At 50.2% G+C, this 16,482-nt stretch overlaps 2 protein-coding genes across 2 annotated transcripts in view; both read left to right on the top strand.

Moving 5' to 3' along the window:
• CADPS2 (calcium dependent secretion activator 2) overlaps positions 1–4,276 on the top strand; it is a 284,280-nt gene extending 280,004 nt beyond the window's left edge. The window contains exon 30 of the mRNA XM_058022230.1: positions 3,307–4,276. Within this exon, the coding sequence (XP_057878213.1) occupies positions 3,307–3,477 (171 nt within the window). The 3' untranslated portion in view covers positions 3,478–4,276. The remainder of the gene's footprint in view (positions 1–3,306) is intronic.
• Positions 4,277–13,770: 9,494 nt separating this feature from the next.
• FEZF1 (FEZ family zinc finger 1) lies at positions 13,771–16,175 on the top strand. The gene is made up of 4 exons (XM_058023172.1): positions 13,771–14,568; positions 14,734–14,868; positions 15,126–15,258; positions 15,871–16,175. Exons 1-4 carry the CDS (start codon positions 13,771–13,773, stop codon positions 16,173–16,175), a joined length of 1,371 nt encoding a protein of 456 aa, XP_057879155.1.
• The last annotated feature ends 307 nt before the right edge of the window (positions 16,176–16,482 follow it).

The raw sequence follows: 16,482 nt of genomic DNA, 5'->3' as shown, positions 1-16,482 counted from the left end.
TTCAATGTATTAAATAACATTTTCTAATGTTTCATACTCAGGGATAAGTAATAATAGAAATACAAATCCCTTCTCTTCAGTCCTCACTCATTTACATTGGCCAACGTCAAAAGCTTCCAAGCAGAGTGTAACATGCCTTGCAATAGGCAATTATGGGTTAGCCTACCATAAAAGAAAGTTTGCTCGTAACTCCCTTTCAGATCGTAGTTGATACCCCTAGGGAAGAGACAGAAAACCATTTCAGATTTTTTTCCTTTTAATTCTGTCTTGTTTAACTTTGGACATTCTTGTTATCTGTACAAATGTGGAATAAGAAACACCTGTTGTCAGTGGTGACCTTGATTTCTTAAAAAAATTTCTCATTAAGTTCATGCAAGACTATAAAGTCAGAAGCCTTTTAATTCTTGGTCACTGGAATTGCAACTGCAGCCTTCAGGATTCACTAGCAAAAAGGAATGGAACAGAGAGAAATGCAAGAAAACAGTCACAATAATGATGGCTCCCTGGAACACCCAAGCTTAGCTTTGACCTTAACTGATTTCTCTGGGAGCAGGATTTGGCTCTTCACTTGACTGTGTGCCCAAATGGCAGAAGCAGTTTGCTGTTCCTTGTTAAAATGAATGGCTCTTGGGAAAAGTTTAAAGCTATTCTCAAATGAATCACAGAATCATAAAATGGTTTGGGTTGGAAGGGTCCTTGAATAATACCTAGTTCCAACCCCTCTGCCATGGGCAGGGACACCTCTCACTAGACCAGGCTGCTCAAAGCTCCACCCAGCCTGGCCTTGAAGACTTCCAGGGATGGGGCGTCTGTAACTTAATCTGGGCAGCCTGTTCCAGTGCCTCACCACCCTCACAGGAAACACTTTTACAAATGTCAAATCTAAACATACTCTCAGTTTGAATCCATTCCCTTTTGTTCTCACTCCATGCCCTTGTAAAAAGTCCCTTTCCGAGGTAGCTCTCATCCTCTGAGGAAGAAGATAGCTGTTAGAGGATCTAAAACTGGTGCCTCATGAGATCTGAGAATGGGCAAGCTAAATTGTACAAGAGAAATATCACCAAGCAGATTAAAGGAAACTCCTACAAAACTGAATTTCAAGTGAATGGGCAGCACTGCCAACCTACCTTGCCTCTGCCACCTGGCACACTGGTTTAGCCTTGTTCAAAAGGGGGAGGCTCCTGCTGGAGGTGGGGACACTGCTGCTGGCAGTGGCCTTTCTGTGCCATACGTGTACCTGGTTTGCTCTGCGTGTAAATTCCAACTGTGTTATTCCATGGCACCTTCTGTGGATATTAAAGACTGAAGAAGATTATGTCAATCATATTGGTTCTGGAAAACAAAATTTTGGTGGGTGAAGATAGAACTGGTAAAACAGGAACTCAGCAGACAGGAATCTGCTGGGAAATACAAAACAGTGGTTCAAGAAGAGTATTGTAAGAAACTTTTCCTGCTGTAGCCCAGCTGCAGAGAGATGTGGGGAAGCACAGTTCCTCCAAAATACAGTGAATGAATGCATTTTTGTGTTTGCTTTAGGAAAAAAATAAACGAACAAATGAAACCAAGGAAAAAAAACACACAAAAAACCCCATACAAAGCTATTTTGCTCCTGTTGCCTCTTAAAAATATTAAAAAAAAAAAAAAAAAAAGAATAAAAACAGCAATAAAACCCCAAATAAGTAGGAGGTCATTTTTGAAGGACACGGGATGAGTAAGAGAAATATAATTCTTTCAGATCTGGATGCAACAAGAGTAGTGGCCTCATAAAGAAAGCCTAGAAGAAGAAACATTGTTCCCTTTATTCTCTTTAAAGGCTTATGATGGCATAAAGGTTTCATTAGATGTCTGAGACACGTGCAGAGGGATGTGACTAAAGAAGGGTCAAGGACCAAGAAAGTTAGGGAGAAATGAAAAATTAAGCTTGGAAGTGAACATTATTATCCTGCAAAACTATGTCAAGAGAAGAGCAATGTCTGAACCCCAGAGTGCTGGCCTGAGAATGGGAAGAATACAATGTAAAAGTGAAGGAAATTGCTGTCGGACCTGTTCACAGCATCAAAGCAAATTGAATGCACAGTGTTATAAAAAGGGAATGCAATGGTGACACTTGAAAAAGACCAGGCAGGGTACTCGCAGGAGTGTGTGAGCAAAACATAAGCTGCATCCATTGACTCTGACGTTGACCTGTGAAAGTCAAATAAATCTGTCACAGGGATTCAAACAAGGTTTAAATAATCATCATAGTAGCAGAAAAAAAATCTCCCAACTGAAATGTTACCCATTTTGAAAGTAGTCTTTTGCAGTTCTGTGAAGTTTTGCGTGAAATCTTTTCTTTCTCTAAGGGTTGTATGTGTTCTCCTCCTCAGGCAAAGGAATGGGCCTGATAGCCCTTAATTATCTTCCATTTTCTTTTCCCCATATTCTCTTCCAAAACATTGAGAATTTGTAGTGATAGCATACACAAAATAAGAAACTACCTAGATCAACTTGTCCTTTTTAAGCCTTTAAGGGTAACATCAGGAAAGATTATTTCAAATGTGTTACAATTTAAGAATAAAGTACCTAGGTGATTTTTCCATGTGCTTGCTTGAACATAGCATTGATGAATAAAACAATTTCACTCAGAATTCTTACATGATGGAAAAACAAAGAAAGAAAGGATGAATACCAGGGCAAGAAAATCTTTTGAAATTAAAAAAAAGAGTAGATGCGAATCAAGATGTAGAGACTTAGAATATAAATTAACTAGGTAGTCACCTCAGAAATTCTGACACTGCATAGTATAGATCATAATCTGCATTCATTTTTAGAGTATATATATTATAATGTAATTATAATCATTACTTTCCCACATTTGGCATAGAAATGTATAGAGAAATATAAATAAAATTGCACTATGGGGAAGAAGTTAGGCATTTACATTTTCTGTGAAATGACAGAACTGAACTACCTGTAGCCAGATTCACATTTCAGTAGGTATTTAGAAAAATTCTCAGCTGGTGTCTTATTGAATAAATGAAAGAAATGGAAGTTACTGAGAAATCAGCAGTTATAGTATGCTGCAGAACAAAATAGAATCTCTTAAAGGAATGACCATCAAATTAGAATCTCTAGACTTTGTAGAAATCTCAGAAACAAAACTAAGACCGCAAAATCGTTATCAAGGGAGGTCCTTAACCTGCGGGAGGAATAAACCTGTGCCCTGGCATGCTAGAAATGGCCAGTGTTTAGTGAAAGAGTACTGAGCGAGTACTTGCTGGAGAGACTTGCTGGATTCCAATTGAGGGTGTTTTGCTTTTGCCACAGAAAACGTACCGAGACTTCAGGCTGCAAGGCGTGATGGAGGGGACGCTGAACAGCAAAACCTACGACACCGTGCACAGCCGGCTGACCATGGAGGAAGCCACGGTCTCGGTCACGGATGCAGGAGGACTTCAGGGCATTACAATGAAAGACAGTGATGAGGAGGAGGGATGATTTTATTTCACGAAGCATTCAGAGCTGGGGGCTGATGGTCTGAGGGTGGGGTTTATCTTTGCCTTGGGGTTTTTTGGCAACTTGTCCTTGTAATTGCTTTTATAGTTTTGCCTTATGATATCGGTGCAGAAATGTAATTTGCTCCATTAAAAAAAAAGAAAGTAAGATTATCAGAGGAAAAGTGCCAAGGACTTTTTGAGACTAATGGTTGTAGCATATTTTTATGTATAGCTTTGCTTAGGGCTGCAAGAACACTGGCATGGAGTTTGAGTTCCACTTGTGATTACATTTCTTTCCCTTATGTTTGCTACTGTTCATTCTTGTATCTCCATCTGATATTGATGTCCTGTGCAGAAACAAGGTGTATGTCTTACTTAAAACATAACTATACAGAAAATCATACTTGGAATGAGTCAATGCCCTAGGTAAAAAAAAAAAAAAAAAAAAAAAAAAAAAAAGTATTTTCAGGATTACAATTTGTTCACCTTTTTTTGTGCTTAATTTTTCATTATTATGTGATGTGCATTAAAAATTTAATCTTGGTTCTTTGTATATTGAGGTTGGTATATAAGCAGAAGAACTTCAAGGACAGCCAAACACATACAAACTGCTTAGGAGTGTCATGTCTATTCATTTTGCAAGTTTAAAGATATCTCATCCTGTTGGATGTCAGTAAGCTTGCCATCTATGTTTGTATTTCTGTGAACATTTTCAGGCAATAAGAACACATTTTGTTGTGGCCATTTATGTATCTACCCAAGTTTGTATAGAATTCTACAATTAAAATATGTTTTCAGTATTTCAAACTATTTGAACCATTGTATGATTCCTCATGAGAATGAGGATTTTGAATTATTTCATTTACATAGTGATTTGTAGCAAATACATTTCTTTTACAGGGCAGATATATATAGCAAACAAGTACCCAAGGACACAATGCCTTGATAAAGGAAAAAAGCAATCAAAAATCTCTCAGTAGCAGATGAACAGACAGGGCCCACTGCCTGCTTTTTGATGCCCTCAGGATGAACTAGAAAGAACTCAAATTTTCATCAGTCAAAACTCACACAGCTTATAAAAACACAGCAGCCTTTTTTTGATGTTGTTTGTTTTGTGGGAGTGTGACTAATTCCTGAGTTTATGCACACAAAACCAGAAAGAACACAGATGACACCCAGAGAAGTAATAATAGGTTACCAAGGTCCTTGTTGAGCCATAGCATTATACCTGAGGGACTTCACTGAGGAACTGGTGTGGGTTTACAAGGTTGATGTGAGGTTTCTGTGCAAGAACAGTCTGTAGGATTTCAGGGGTCTATTGCAAGCATGCAGGGCTGCAGGAACTGAGGATGAGAGCTGCAGGGAAAAGTGGCTTTCAGCACACTTGGAAGCTCAGCCAGGCAGGGAAGGGCAAGTTACACTTCTCCTAGGTGTCTACAGAGAAAGCCTAAGTGACAACTTCTTTCTGTGGCAAACCAGCCTAATCATCCCATGAGCTGAGGTGAATTCAGCTACAAGGAAGAGCTGGGAGCTGGTAAGGTAGACCATTCTGCTCAGCTTTTCATCACCATCTCTGCTGGGCTGAAGGAGGCACAGGGAAGCCAAGCATTATTTTTCCCTATTGCCAGGCTGCTAGATGGCTGATTCAGGTTTTGACAGCAGTAAAATAATTGTATATTCCTTTCCTGTCATTTTTCCTAGTTGTGCTGGTGTGTGGAAGCTGAAGATGCTTGGAGGGCCATCTGGGGCTCTGGCTGAGACCCAGCCTTGGTAAAGGATAACCTGGGCAGGAGCTGCAGCCTCAGCCCCAGCCTGGCTGGGGCAGACAGCAGGGTCTGAGGAAGCCAGGCTGTCCAATGTAACACCCATTTCCTAAACCCAGTGAAGCAGAGAGATCAGTGTCAGGCACAGAGGGAGTTTCAGCTCTGCAAAAGTCTCCCTGCTTCTCCTCTTCCCATCCTGACATTCCTTAGACCCAGCAGAGGTACCTGTGGAGAAGCCAGGTGTAAAGAGGTAAAGGCAGGTATCACTTCAGTGGCCCTGCAGTGCTTGCCAAGGCCTCCTGCTGCCATAGTGCCAGGTCTGCGCAGGACTTTCACCAGAAGGCATTAGATTTTTGAGCTTCCAAGGTGACACAAGAGTAGGAAGCAACATCTAAATTGAACACTATCCTTATCAAGCCACTAACAGAGTATAGACCTGGAGTGGGACCTAGGAACACCAGGACAGAAGTGCCTGTCACCAGCACAACCCAGGAGGTATGTGATGGGTCTGTCTCCTTCCACAGAGAATGACCTGGCACTATCCTCTCTGCCCAGCCCTGCTATCCAAAAGCCCTGGGGAAACAGTGATTGCACTTACCTCCCCTTGGGGCTTTTCCTCTGTCCCAGGCTGCCCCCATGCCAAGAAGGATTTCCTGATGAGGCAAACAACTCTTCCTATCAACTTGGATGATTACAGAGTAGGTTATATTAATTTCACCTGTCAGGTTCTCAAGAGACTGTAGGCCATCATGGTCCTGATGAGGACCATGAGACCCCCAGCCACAGCCTCTGTCCAGGGACTCAATCTCTGCTCTGTTCAGGGCTGCCAGCCTCTTCCCCAGTGATGGAAGAATGCTGGATTCTCACCTCAGCTACAGCCCCCGTGTGCTTGTCCATGGGCCCTGTTTGTCTAGAACCTGATCCAGAGATTGACTTCAGAGCTTTCTGACCATCACAAACCTGTTAATGATCTCTGAGTTGCCACCACCTCTTCCCCTGCTCTGCTCCCTGGCTGGGTGTGGTGGGACTGGCTGGTGAGACCTTGTCCAGGCACCCAGGGGAGTCCCCCCAGCTCCCTATGCCTTAGGGAGCAGTTAATCCTGTCTACATCCTGACATAATTTTTTTAAAAATAAGGAAAAACCCACCTGAACAAGACAGGACTATGACTTTTTGTGGCTTGAAGTGGGCCTGAGTTACTCAAATTTCAAAAAGTGTTATACCCAGACACCCCATATGTCAAGCACTTTGCTATGCAATTTCTTCTGCTTGCAGTACTTGCAAGATATATTTGTCAGAAAGAGAGAGATGAGTAAGGAAATGCTAAACGAACAAACAAAAAACCCAAAACAAAGATGATGAGAATTAAAAAAAAAAAAAAAAATACACAGATTGTGTAACCATGAAGAAGTTTAAGGTGTTTGGGAAACAAATTAACTCAGTCACAAAGTACAGGATTGTTAAAGACACAGCACAGCAGACATCAATGGATGACAGGTACAGAAAAGACAGTGCTTCAGATGTCCTTTAATTTCTTCCAAATGCAACTCATTTTTTTAGTACCTAGATTTGTGAAACCGTGAGCCCACACGATGCTTGAGAGTTCCAGTGAGTACAGCGTGGCAGCTCCAGCGTTAGGCACCGTCGCCTCCAGCAGCCAGGGCAGTGCCCGGTGAGGGAGGGCGCGGGGGCCGCCTCTACATTCCAACTTGGGCCGTGTTTAAGCGAGGCTGCGTGCCCGTCCCGAGCGGGCAGCATCCCCGCTCGCTGCGAGCCTTCGGGCGAGGCAAACAGCGCCGCGCTCTCCCGGGGCCCCGCGGGGACCTCCGCTCTTCCTACGCGGGCGCGGGGTGCAGGGAGCCCTTCGGAAAGGCGCAGGAGAGGCCTCGTTTAATTCATTTCCCCTGAGTCTCGGTGGTACGAACGGGGTTTTAGCAGCCGAATCTGAAGTCACGACCAGGTGCGAGCCGCTGCTGCGAGCGCTGCTCGGGGCCGGGACCGGGGAGCGATGCTCGCAGCTCTCCCGCCGCCGGGCAAAGGGTGCTGGAGCCAAGAGCTCGCTGCCCTCGGCTGTCGCTTACCCCAGACAAGGAGGCGATAGGCAAGGCAGCGGCTGGGGCAGCCCCGCGGCAGCAGGGGGATGCTGGGGCACTGAGCCTCCCAGCTCCGGATGAGCACAGCCGCCGGCCCGGGCCGCGCCCTTTGAGCCCGCACCGGCGGGTCCGGCCGCCGAGACCGCCGCTCGTAGAGCGACCCCTCCCTTTAACCCCGACCCGGAGCGGAGCGCAGCCCCCGGCGCAGGAACCGGCGCGGCTTTGGAGGAGCAGCCGAGGGAGAGGGCGAGTGGCTCCCGGGCACCGCTGCTCATGGAAGGCGCCCGGCGGAGCGCCCTCCCTCCCTCCCTCCTTGGCCCTGTGGACACGGCACCCGCAACAGCGCTTCCTGGGCTCCCGAGGGGTCTTGGTCAGGTGCCGGGTGTTTCCAGGTTTTGGGAAACTCCTCCTGAGACCCCCAGACCCCGGCGCAGAGGGCGGGCGGGGCACCAGCGTCAGCTTCGGCGTGGGCAGCAAGTGCGGCTCCACGAGGGACGAGGCGATGAGCGCGGGGGCCGGGGAGCGAGTGTAAGGCTGTGGGGCCGGTTCCTGCCCAGGGAATGCCCCTCAGGCACCCCAGGGGGGCTGAGTCAGATGTCTGACTGTCAGCATGGGAGCCGCACGGCAGCGGCGGGGCGGTCGGGGAGCGGGCGGGAGCGGGGCTCCCTCTGTGCCAAAGGGACGGAACCTGGGCCGCCTCTGGGAGCCGCAGAGACACTACGGCCGGCCTCCCTCCGGCACGGCCGGACTTGGCTTTAACAGCGACTGGGGGGAAAAAGCAGCTAAACAAACAGAAAAATCAATCGCACGCACGCCGAAAGTTTGTTTTCGGCCTTAGCAGGTGTATTGTCGTGTCGCGCCCATCTCTTCCTCCTCCCCCCTCACTTCCGAGGGTGGGTCAGTTGTCCCCTGTGGCTGCTCCCGGGTAGGGGCGCCGAGCTCCGTCCGCTGCGACAGAGCACGACTGCTACTTTCGCTCTTACGTTCACCTTTCTCACTCGGCTTCTCCCCCTCTTTCAGCAGCGGCACATCGAAACGCGTCCCGCCATAAACGAGCGGGGTTTTGTCCCGCTCCGTGTCCGGCGGACACCTTCCTGTCGCCATGGCGAGCCCGGCTAATCCCGGTGCCGGGAATACTGCACACGGGCGCCCACACAGCGACCGGCTCTTCGCTTTGCTCCAGGTTACCTCCCGATACACCGACAGAAAATGGAAACGAAAAATAAGTTAATTGCTCCTGATCCTATTCAGGAATCTTAAAAATAAATAGCTTCCCCCAGCCAAAGAGCGCAAGGCGTTCATTTAGCAGTAACGGGACTAAACATTTGTTGAACTGGGAAAGGAACAAATGAGAAAGTGTCATTCATGGCTCCAGCTGCCGCTGGCCTCTCCCAGCCACTTCCACCAAGGGCCCTTTGGAGTTGATGACACCGCCGGGTCCCCTCACAGGCGGACTGATTAGATTAGACGTGATAGCTGCAGCCCACGTTCGGAGCTGGCACACTTAGTCAAATCGCTCGCATGAATTACGGGAGGGCCGGAAGCGCTGCTTTAGAGGGTCACTTGTAATTTCGTTTATATGTGATTAAAGGCTTTATACATGAAAAGGCTTAATTTGCACCAGTTTGGATTTCCATTTAGGGGGGTCTGTACGAAATGTACTGTACTGCCAAACTTTGTTTTACCTCCGGGAGCACTTGTATTTTGCGGGTCAGCGTTAAATGTTTTTCTTTTGTGATGGATTCGGTTACAAATAACAATACTTTATTATTTTGCTTGCGGTGGAACTGCTATAGAAGGACGCCAACACGCCGTCACTGTATGGGAAGATTACACTTAGTCTCGGAAGGCATATATACACACACGCACGCACACATTTTTATTACTTTCTTCCACTGGAAAAATGATCAGTGGAGAAAACGCCGAAGTGTTACAACTTTAAAGCTGGGAAAGGCCAAGCGCCTTTGCCCACGCTCCAGAACCTGGGGCTGCTGCGAGGTGTGCTCGGGCTCTGGGCCGACCTCCGCCGAGCAGAACGGGAGCCGGGGCCGGGGCCGGGGCCGGGTGGGCCAGGGAGCCGCGGCCACCCCAGCAGCCGGGCGGGGGGCGGTAGCAGCAGATTCCCACCATAAAGGATGGGGTCGGGATCTCCTCCAGCGCCAGGTGGTGATAAACTGTGAGGGCGGCTGGTCCACTTCCCCCAGCTGTAACTCTCCCGTTCGCATTTTTTACTTCCCTTCAAACATACAGTAAAGGACAAGTTCTGAGTAGGAATGAACAGAGGCATCCCTCCAGCACTGCGGCAGCCAGGGGCTGGTTCCGAACTGTACCAAGCCAGGGCCAACGCGTTCCGCGATCCGGGGTGTGCGGGCGGCGGCGCTGCGGCTGGGGGAGCGCGGTGTCCCTCCTGTCGGGGTAAATCACCTCTTCAAAAATCCGGCGGCTCGGGAGGGACCGTCTTGGACTGATGCGTAGCGAGAGCAAACCCAAGCTTTAGCAGCGGATCCCGACAGTGTCACTATTAATGACGACTATCACAACAGTAATAACAGTTCTCAGGGTCTGTCCAGCCGCCATCGAGCCCGCTGATGTCGTGGCCAGAAGGATGTTTTGTGACCTCCCTGGTTCCCTGCACGCTCGGGCTGCCCAGAGGCGTCCCGGAGCCAGGAGGGATGCTGCCGTCCCCGCCCGTACCCGGCCGTGGGGAGCCGGCTCCGGGCGCATGGAGGGAGCAGCTCCCTCGGGCAGGAGGGTTACGGTAAAATACTCCCAGGAAAATATTAATACAAGCAACAGAAGGTTAGCGGAGTTATTATCCTTTTCAATTCATTTTTTACTTAAAAACGCAATGGAATTATTCATTTTATTAAGGAGGAAGAAATTAAAGATTAGGCTCTAAGGCGGTATTTTACCTCCCTCTAATCGCCTCTGGGATCGGATTGAAGTAATCCTGACGACGAGATGAATTCGCTGGTGACTCGGATTTTGAGTGCATGTAGAGATACGTTATGATAATAATGCAAGTGAGCAATATCAAGAACATACCTTAGGAACGAATGAAACACAAAGCCGATTACGGGGAAAAAGAGAACAGCAGCTTTCCCGGGCAGAGCACAAAATCAACTCGAGGCAAAACTTTTGCCCTTAATTTCTGCGATGGTTTGTAACTGCGGGAGGCCGGCGGGCAGGCTTCTTCAGCCCCTTCCACCGGGACTCGGGACGTGCTGCCAGCCTGGAGGGAGCCCGGGCCCGCCGTGCTTCCCAGAGAGAAACCGGCCGAGAGGTTCCTTACTGCCCCTCTCAGAGGCTGTAAATGTCTCTGCCTCGGGAAAAACGCCAGCACGAGTGCAGGGTATTTGCTGCTAGGCAGATATGTAAAATTAAAAAAAAAAGATGCGGTCGGAGAGCAAGGCAAAGCTCAGGACAGGACTAAAAGGATAAATCGAGGTTGATTTTAGTGACTTTATCGATATTGCCGGCAACATCAACACCTAGCAAGGCTCCATCTCTGAGACAGAAGACGATGACGTCCCCCCGCCCCCCCCCGCCCCCAAAAAAATTTGCTTTTAGATCGCTAAGGAAAATTTGGCACTTACATAAATTATCGTGAGAGGTACCGAAAGAAAGGGAGATATATTCGTAAGGAAGTACTGAATAATAAAGCTATCGCTTCTTCAAAAGTGCATCTCAATATTGAGTAGACCAGTATAATTGCAATGGCAGGGCTGTAATTGCTGCTTTGGGATATTTACCCTGCTCAAATGACACTACATATTTTACTTTCAAACACTTGTCAAAAAGTCAATCCCAAAAAGACCAGTTAAGAACAAGCTGTTAACATATTAAGTATACGAGATTTGAACCCTCTAAAACCCACTCAACAATAATTCCCTTCTTCAGCACCAATCAAGAGGAAATTTGCCTAGATTGAATTAAATGTAAATTGCTCTGAAGGAGGAAAATCTCCTCTGGCGGACACAAAGTACGAGAGAGAGACACCGACAGTGCGGAGAAGGGGGCAGCCCGAGGCAGCTGCCCCTCACGGCTCTGGGGGGCCGCCTGCGTCCCCCCGCCGGTGCACGATCCTTCCTTCCTTCCTTCCTCCAGGTGAAAGGCAGGCGGCTGCAGCAACCCAACCCGGGACAGCAATGACGGTCTGAGCGCCCCGACCCATCTGCCGTGGGGAATTGCGGGGAAGAAGAACGCGAGCGGTGCAGCCCCGGTCAGCGGCCCCCCGGGCAGGGGAGAGCAGGGAGCAGGGCCGGAGAGGCATCGCGGATCCTCACGCTTGCCCGCACGGCTGTGTCCATGCCGAGGCCAGCCCCGGCTCCTGTCCCCGCCTGAGCTCCGCACACGGGAGGGACGGGCCGGACACGGAGGTCGCAGGGAGAGGTGCCCGGGCCACTGCCCGTCGTTCGACGTGTGTCCTGGGGACCGCAGGACATTCTCTTCCTCCGTGCCCCGCACGGAGCTCCCGGCTGCGGAGGCGCCGTCGTGGAACAGCCGCTGCCTTGCTCTCCTCAAAAGGAGCCGCGGTGGCTTGAGGCCGCAACAGACAGGTCACAGCTCCGGGGGCAAGGATGCCTCCCTCCATCCCTCCTTCCGTCTCCCCATGTCTCTCTCCCTTTCCCCCTGGGCCCCAGCCCTTCCTCCCTGCTCTCACTCCTCGCAGGACGGCTGTCCCGGGCCGGCGGCTGCAGGGCAGACACTGCCATGTGCCGGTTCCAGGGCTGGAACCCGAGCTGTGGGGTCGGGCCTCCCTGCCTCGCTGGAGCCTTCTCTCCATCAGCAAACCCGAGGCCTCCTGCCTCTCTCCCGCTGCCCCGAGAAGGGCAGTGCAGGACCTCTGACACGGGAGCTGCTGCACGGGTCCCTGCGCTGAGGCCGCGGCCTGGCCGCTCGCTGCCGGGGGCGGCGGGGACGGAGGGACCCTCGGTGTCTCCTGGCTGTTATCGCGGTAGCGACCCCTCAGCCACCAGCCGAGTGAGCCCCAGGCCGGCGGCAGGAACGGGACCCTGTCCTGACCCGAACTGTCCCGTGGTGGGGTGGGCAGGAACACAGAGCGCCCCGTAGCCGCTGCTGCCCCTCTCATCTCCCCAGGCACCCCCTTCGCCGACAGGACGAACACCCGAACAGGGCGGTCAAGCTTCTATTAAATACATGGAGATTGCATCTGTTTAGGTGCATATGTATCTACAAACAGTGTGTGAGCTGTATATTTCTTCGTGTATCTGCGCCAGCCCTGAGTTTTCGGTATTTGTGTTGTGAGTGTATTCTGTAAGGACACAGAAGCTATATTTAGTGCATATGCAGGCTGCATATGTATATATATACACAAAAATACAGAGATATATCAATAATGCTTCGGATTCAAAAGGCACCCCTTCTTCCTACCTCCTTTTTCTTCTCTTCCCCCGCCCCAGGTTTTGAATCATCCTTTTGCTCCCAAGCACTCGCTCCATTTGGCCCGGGATGTTCCTGCATCCCCACGCGCTGGTCTCGCCGTCTGCTTGTTGCAAGTCCCCCGCTTATTTGTCTACCGTGTTTTCCAAAAGCTCACCGCCACCTGACCTTGTTCTTTAAAGCAGTGAGCAGTCCCAGGAGCAGTCCCAGGAGCAGAGCAGCCATTTCCCTCCCTCCCTCAGACACACACACGTACGCACGCACAAAGAGAGCTCGGGCTGGAAAGTGGCAAGGAAACAAACAGCTTCCCCTCCAGCCGCTTCTTCTGCAGCACCTTGTTTGACAAACACCCTGGCGCTTGCCCTTGAATTGGGTTTCACATCCCTATTTAGCACTTGGACAATGATTTTAGATGATGTCATTTAAAGCCAAACAAGAAAATTGATCTCGGATTTGCTTGGCCTCTAAAGCCTGGTTAAGCAGATTGCAAATAATAATAATAAAAAGCGAGAGGGAGGGAGGCAGAGGGGAGAGAGGCGAGAAGGAGGGAGGGCCACCTCCTTCCCTGGGCGGGGGAGGCGCGGGCGCCAATGAAAAGTAGCCGCTTGCTGGGGGGGAAAAACTTTTCCTGTTGACTGTTGGAAGCGAATTGAGCAATTATCTAGTTTACCTTCTCCTCTTGGAAGTTAACGATTGGCGAGATCTTGGCTGCGTTATTGACACAACACTTTCTATTGATAGAAATAAGTAGCGATTGTCCCGAGTCATTGGTGCGCCAAAGTAAACTGTGATGGGCTGGCATGAGTCCACTGGACTGAGAAGGCTGGTTCCGCCGGCGGAGGCTGTAGTGATGGTGGCGGCGGCAATGCTGGTCTCCCTCCTCGCAGATCAGTAACAAGAAAAGAGGCAGAGAAAGTGAAAGAGAGAGAGAGAGGGGAGAGAGGAAAAGAAAAAGAAAAAAAAAAAAAAAAAGGAAAAAAAAAAAAGAGGCGTCTACCAGAGCGGCTCAGACCGGGAGAACAAATGCAGTTCAGCCATGGACAATAGTGGCAACCACACGGCGACCAAAATCCTAGCGACTCCTCCGTCCAGAGAAAGCCTGTCTGCCAGGAGCAACATGATCAGCACGCCCAAGCCACTCGCCTTCTCCATTGAGCGCATCATGGCGCGGACTCCAGAGCCCCGCTCCATCCCCGTCCCGCAGCTCCTCCATGGCTCCGTGGCCAAAGGCGACCCCAAGCATCCGCTGCACCTCAACTCCTCCATCCCCTGCATGATCCCCTTTGTCCCGGTGGCGTACGATACCCTGCCCAAAGCAGCGGTGGCTGGAGCGGAACCCAGGAAGGCTCACTTAGAGTCCTCTTCCTCGCCCTCCTTTAGCTGCGGCGATCTCTTGAACTGTGCCCTGAGCTTGAAAGGAGATTTCCCCCGCGATGCCCTGCCCTTGCAGCAGTACAAACTGGTAAGACCCCGAGTGGTCAATCACTCCTCCTTCCACGCCATGGGAGCCCTGTGCTATTTCAACCGAGGCGACAGCCCCTGTCACCCGTCCTCCAGTGTCAACATCCACCCGGTGGCTTCTTATTTCCTCAGCTCTCCCTTGCACCCGCAGCCCAAGGCTTACCTGGCGGAGCGGAACAAGCTGGTGCTACCGACCGTGGACAAGTACCCGGCGGGGGTGGCCTTCAAGGACTTATCGCAGGCTCAGTTGCAGCACTACATGAAAGAAAGTGCTCAGATCCTCACGGAAAAAATCGCCTATAAGACGTCGGAGTTCAGCCGCGGCTCCCCGAGCAGCAAGCCCAAAGTTTTCACGTGTGAAGTTTGTGGAAAGGCAAGTAGCACCGTAGCCTCCTCCCTTCCCCAGCCTCCTGTCCCTGTCCGTCTTCCCGCCGGCTGTCTTGTCGCTTGCTTGATTTTTAAACGACGGCTCCCCCTTGGCACTCTCGTCTTCTAATCGCAATTTCATTTTATTTTATTGTCTCCTTTCTCTTTCAAGGTATTTAATGCACATTATAACTTAACGCGCCATATGCCGGTGCACACGGGAGCCAGACCCTTTGTTTGCAAAGTTTGCGGGAAGGGCTTCAGACAGGCGAGCACGCTCTGCCGGCACAAGATCATCCACACCCAGGTGAGCCCATCCCCTGTCCCTTCCTCCCTGCCCGAGAGTTTCCACTCACGTTTTTGGGGGAGCTCCGAAGCAGCAGCCGCGGGCACATTTCGTTTGTCCCGAGCGCGGTGGGTTCGGCGGGGTGCCCGCACCGGCACCAGCGAGCCGTCAGCTGAACACATAGAACTGCACAAATCAGCTCATAAAACCCCGCTAAACAGAACACAGAACCCTCAGGACAGCCAACAAGCCGTGACTTGGTGTTTGTTTCCTTCCAGGAAAAGCCACACAAGTGCAACCAGTGCGGCAAAGCTTTTAACCGGAGCTCGACCCTGAACACGCACACGCGAATACACGCCGGCTATAAACCATTTGTCTGTGAATTTTGTGGCAAAGGATTTCACCAGAAAGGTACCAGTCTCCAGCACCCTCTCTCCTCCCCGGCTTCCCCTTCCCCAAGCCAGGTCAAGTGTCGGGACAATTTGCGACAAGGAGAGTGGTGGAGAGTTAATTTTGTGTTCAAGTTTTATTATTAGATATTGAGGGTAATTTTAAGTTTCGCTAGCCCCGACACACGTCTTGCCCCACGACGCGGGGCAGAGGTCTCTGTTCGGGGGAACGGCAGGGCAGTCGTTCTGCTGGAAGTGTCTGTTCTCCCTTCACCACAACATGAAGCTTCCAGCGCGGTTCGGCAAACGAATTCTCCTCTTATTTCCCCTTCCAAATACAAGAATTTAGCTACTTTTTCTTCCTGGGTTGCTGTGAAGTCTAAACCCCGTGGTTGTATTTCCGCAATTGTCGTGATTTTGGTTTATTCGATCCTTTCTTTGTCGTCTGCTAAGTGTAACAGCCGCGGGGAGGATGGAGAGAAGGCAGGAGGTTTGAGGTCGTTTCATCCTAAAGCCGAACTCTGGTGATGGGACAGAGTTCGGGTGGGTTTTTTTTTTTTTTTTTTTTTTTCTTGTCTTTTCATTGTCCGTCTTTGAAATCCAGGTCCATTTGCCTTTCTTTTCTCATTCCCAGGCAATTACAAAAACCACAAGCTGACTCACAGCGGGGAGAAGCAGTTCAAGTGCAATATCTGCAACAAGGCTTTTCACCAGGTGTACAATCTGACCTTCCACATGCACACCCACAACGACAAGAAGCCCTTCACCTGCCCCACCTGCGGCAAAGGCTTCTGCAGGAACTTTGACCTCAAGAAGCACGTTCGTAAGCTGCATGACAGCGCCCTGGGACTGCCCCGGGCCCCCGCCGAGCTGGGGGGGCCGGAGCCGCCGGCCCCGCCCGGGGCGCTGCTGCAGGGCCCGCCGCCGCTGCAGCCGTGAGGGGCGGCCCCGGCCCCGCCGAGCGAGCCCCAGCGCCTCCTTGCATGCACCTGTTAAGCGGTTTTGTGTATTATGCTCTATATCGCCACTAACGTTAATGGGACTGATTGTTTCTTATTTTTTTTTTTTTACTTTTTCCTTTGTTCTTTACAGACTACTTTTTATGTTGTCGTTGCATCTCAGGTGGAGAGATGGTTAAAAACAAAACAAAACAAAACAAAAAACAAAAAGCGCCAAGCCAATTTCTGCTTTATTTATTTGGGAAACTGTATTACTCGAGCCGGGAATGCTGCACCACTTTAATTAT

Source organism: Melospiza georgiana, chromosome 4 (assembly GCF_028018845.1).
Source record: "Melospiza georgiana isolate bMelGeo1 chromosome 4, bMelGeo1.pri, whole genome shotgun sequence".
Taxonomy (NCBI): domain Eukaryota; kingdom Metazoa; phylum Chordata; class Aves; order Passeriformes; family Passerellidae; genus Melospiza; species Melospiza georgiana.
This window is presented reverse-complemented; position numbering and strand designations above follow the sequence as displayed.

What these genes read in the sequence shown, in the direction of transcription:
- FEZF1 (XM_058023172.1), top strand. Translation starts at nt 13,771, where the DNA reads ATGGACAATAGTGGCAACCACACGGCGACCAAAATCCTAGCGACTCCT. An exon ending in CGTGTGAAGTTTGTGGAAAG is followed by an intron (nt 14,569 to 14,733) that starts GCAAGTAGCACC and finishes TTCTCTTTCAAG; the next exon opens with GTATTTAATGCACATTATAA. An exon ending in ACAAGATCATCCACACCCAG is followed by an intron (nt 14,869 to 15,125) that starts GTGAGCCCATCC and finishes GTTTCCTTCCAG; the next exon opens with GAAAAGCCACACAAGTGCAA.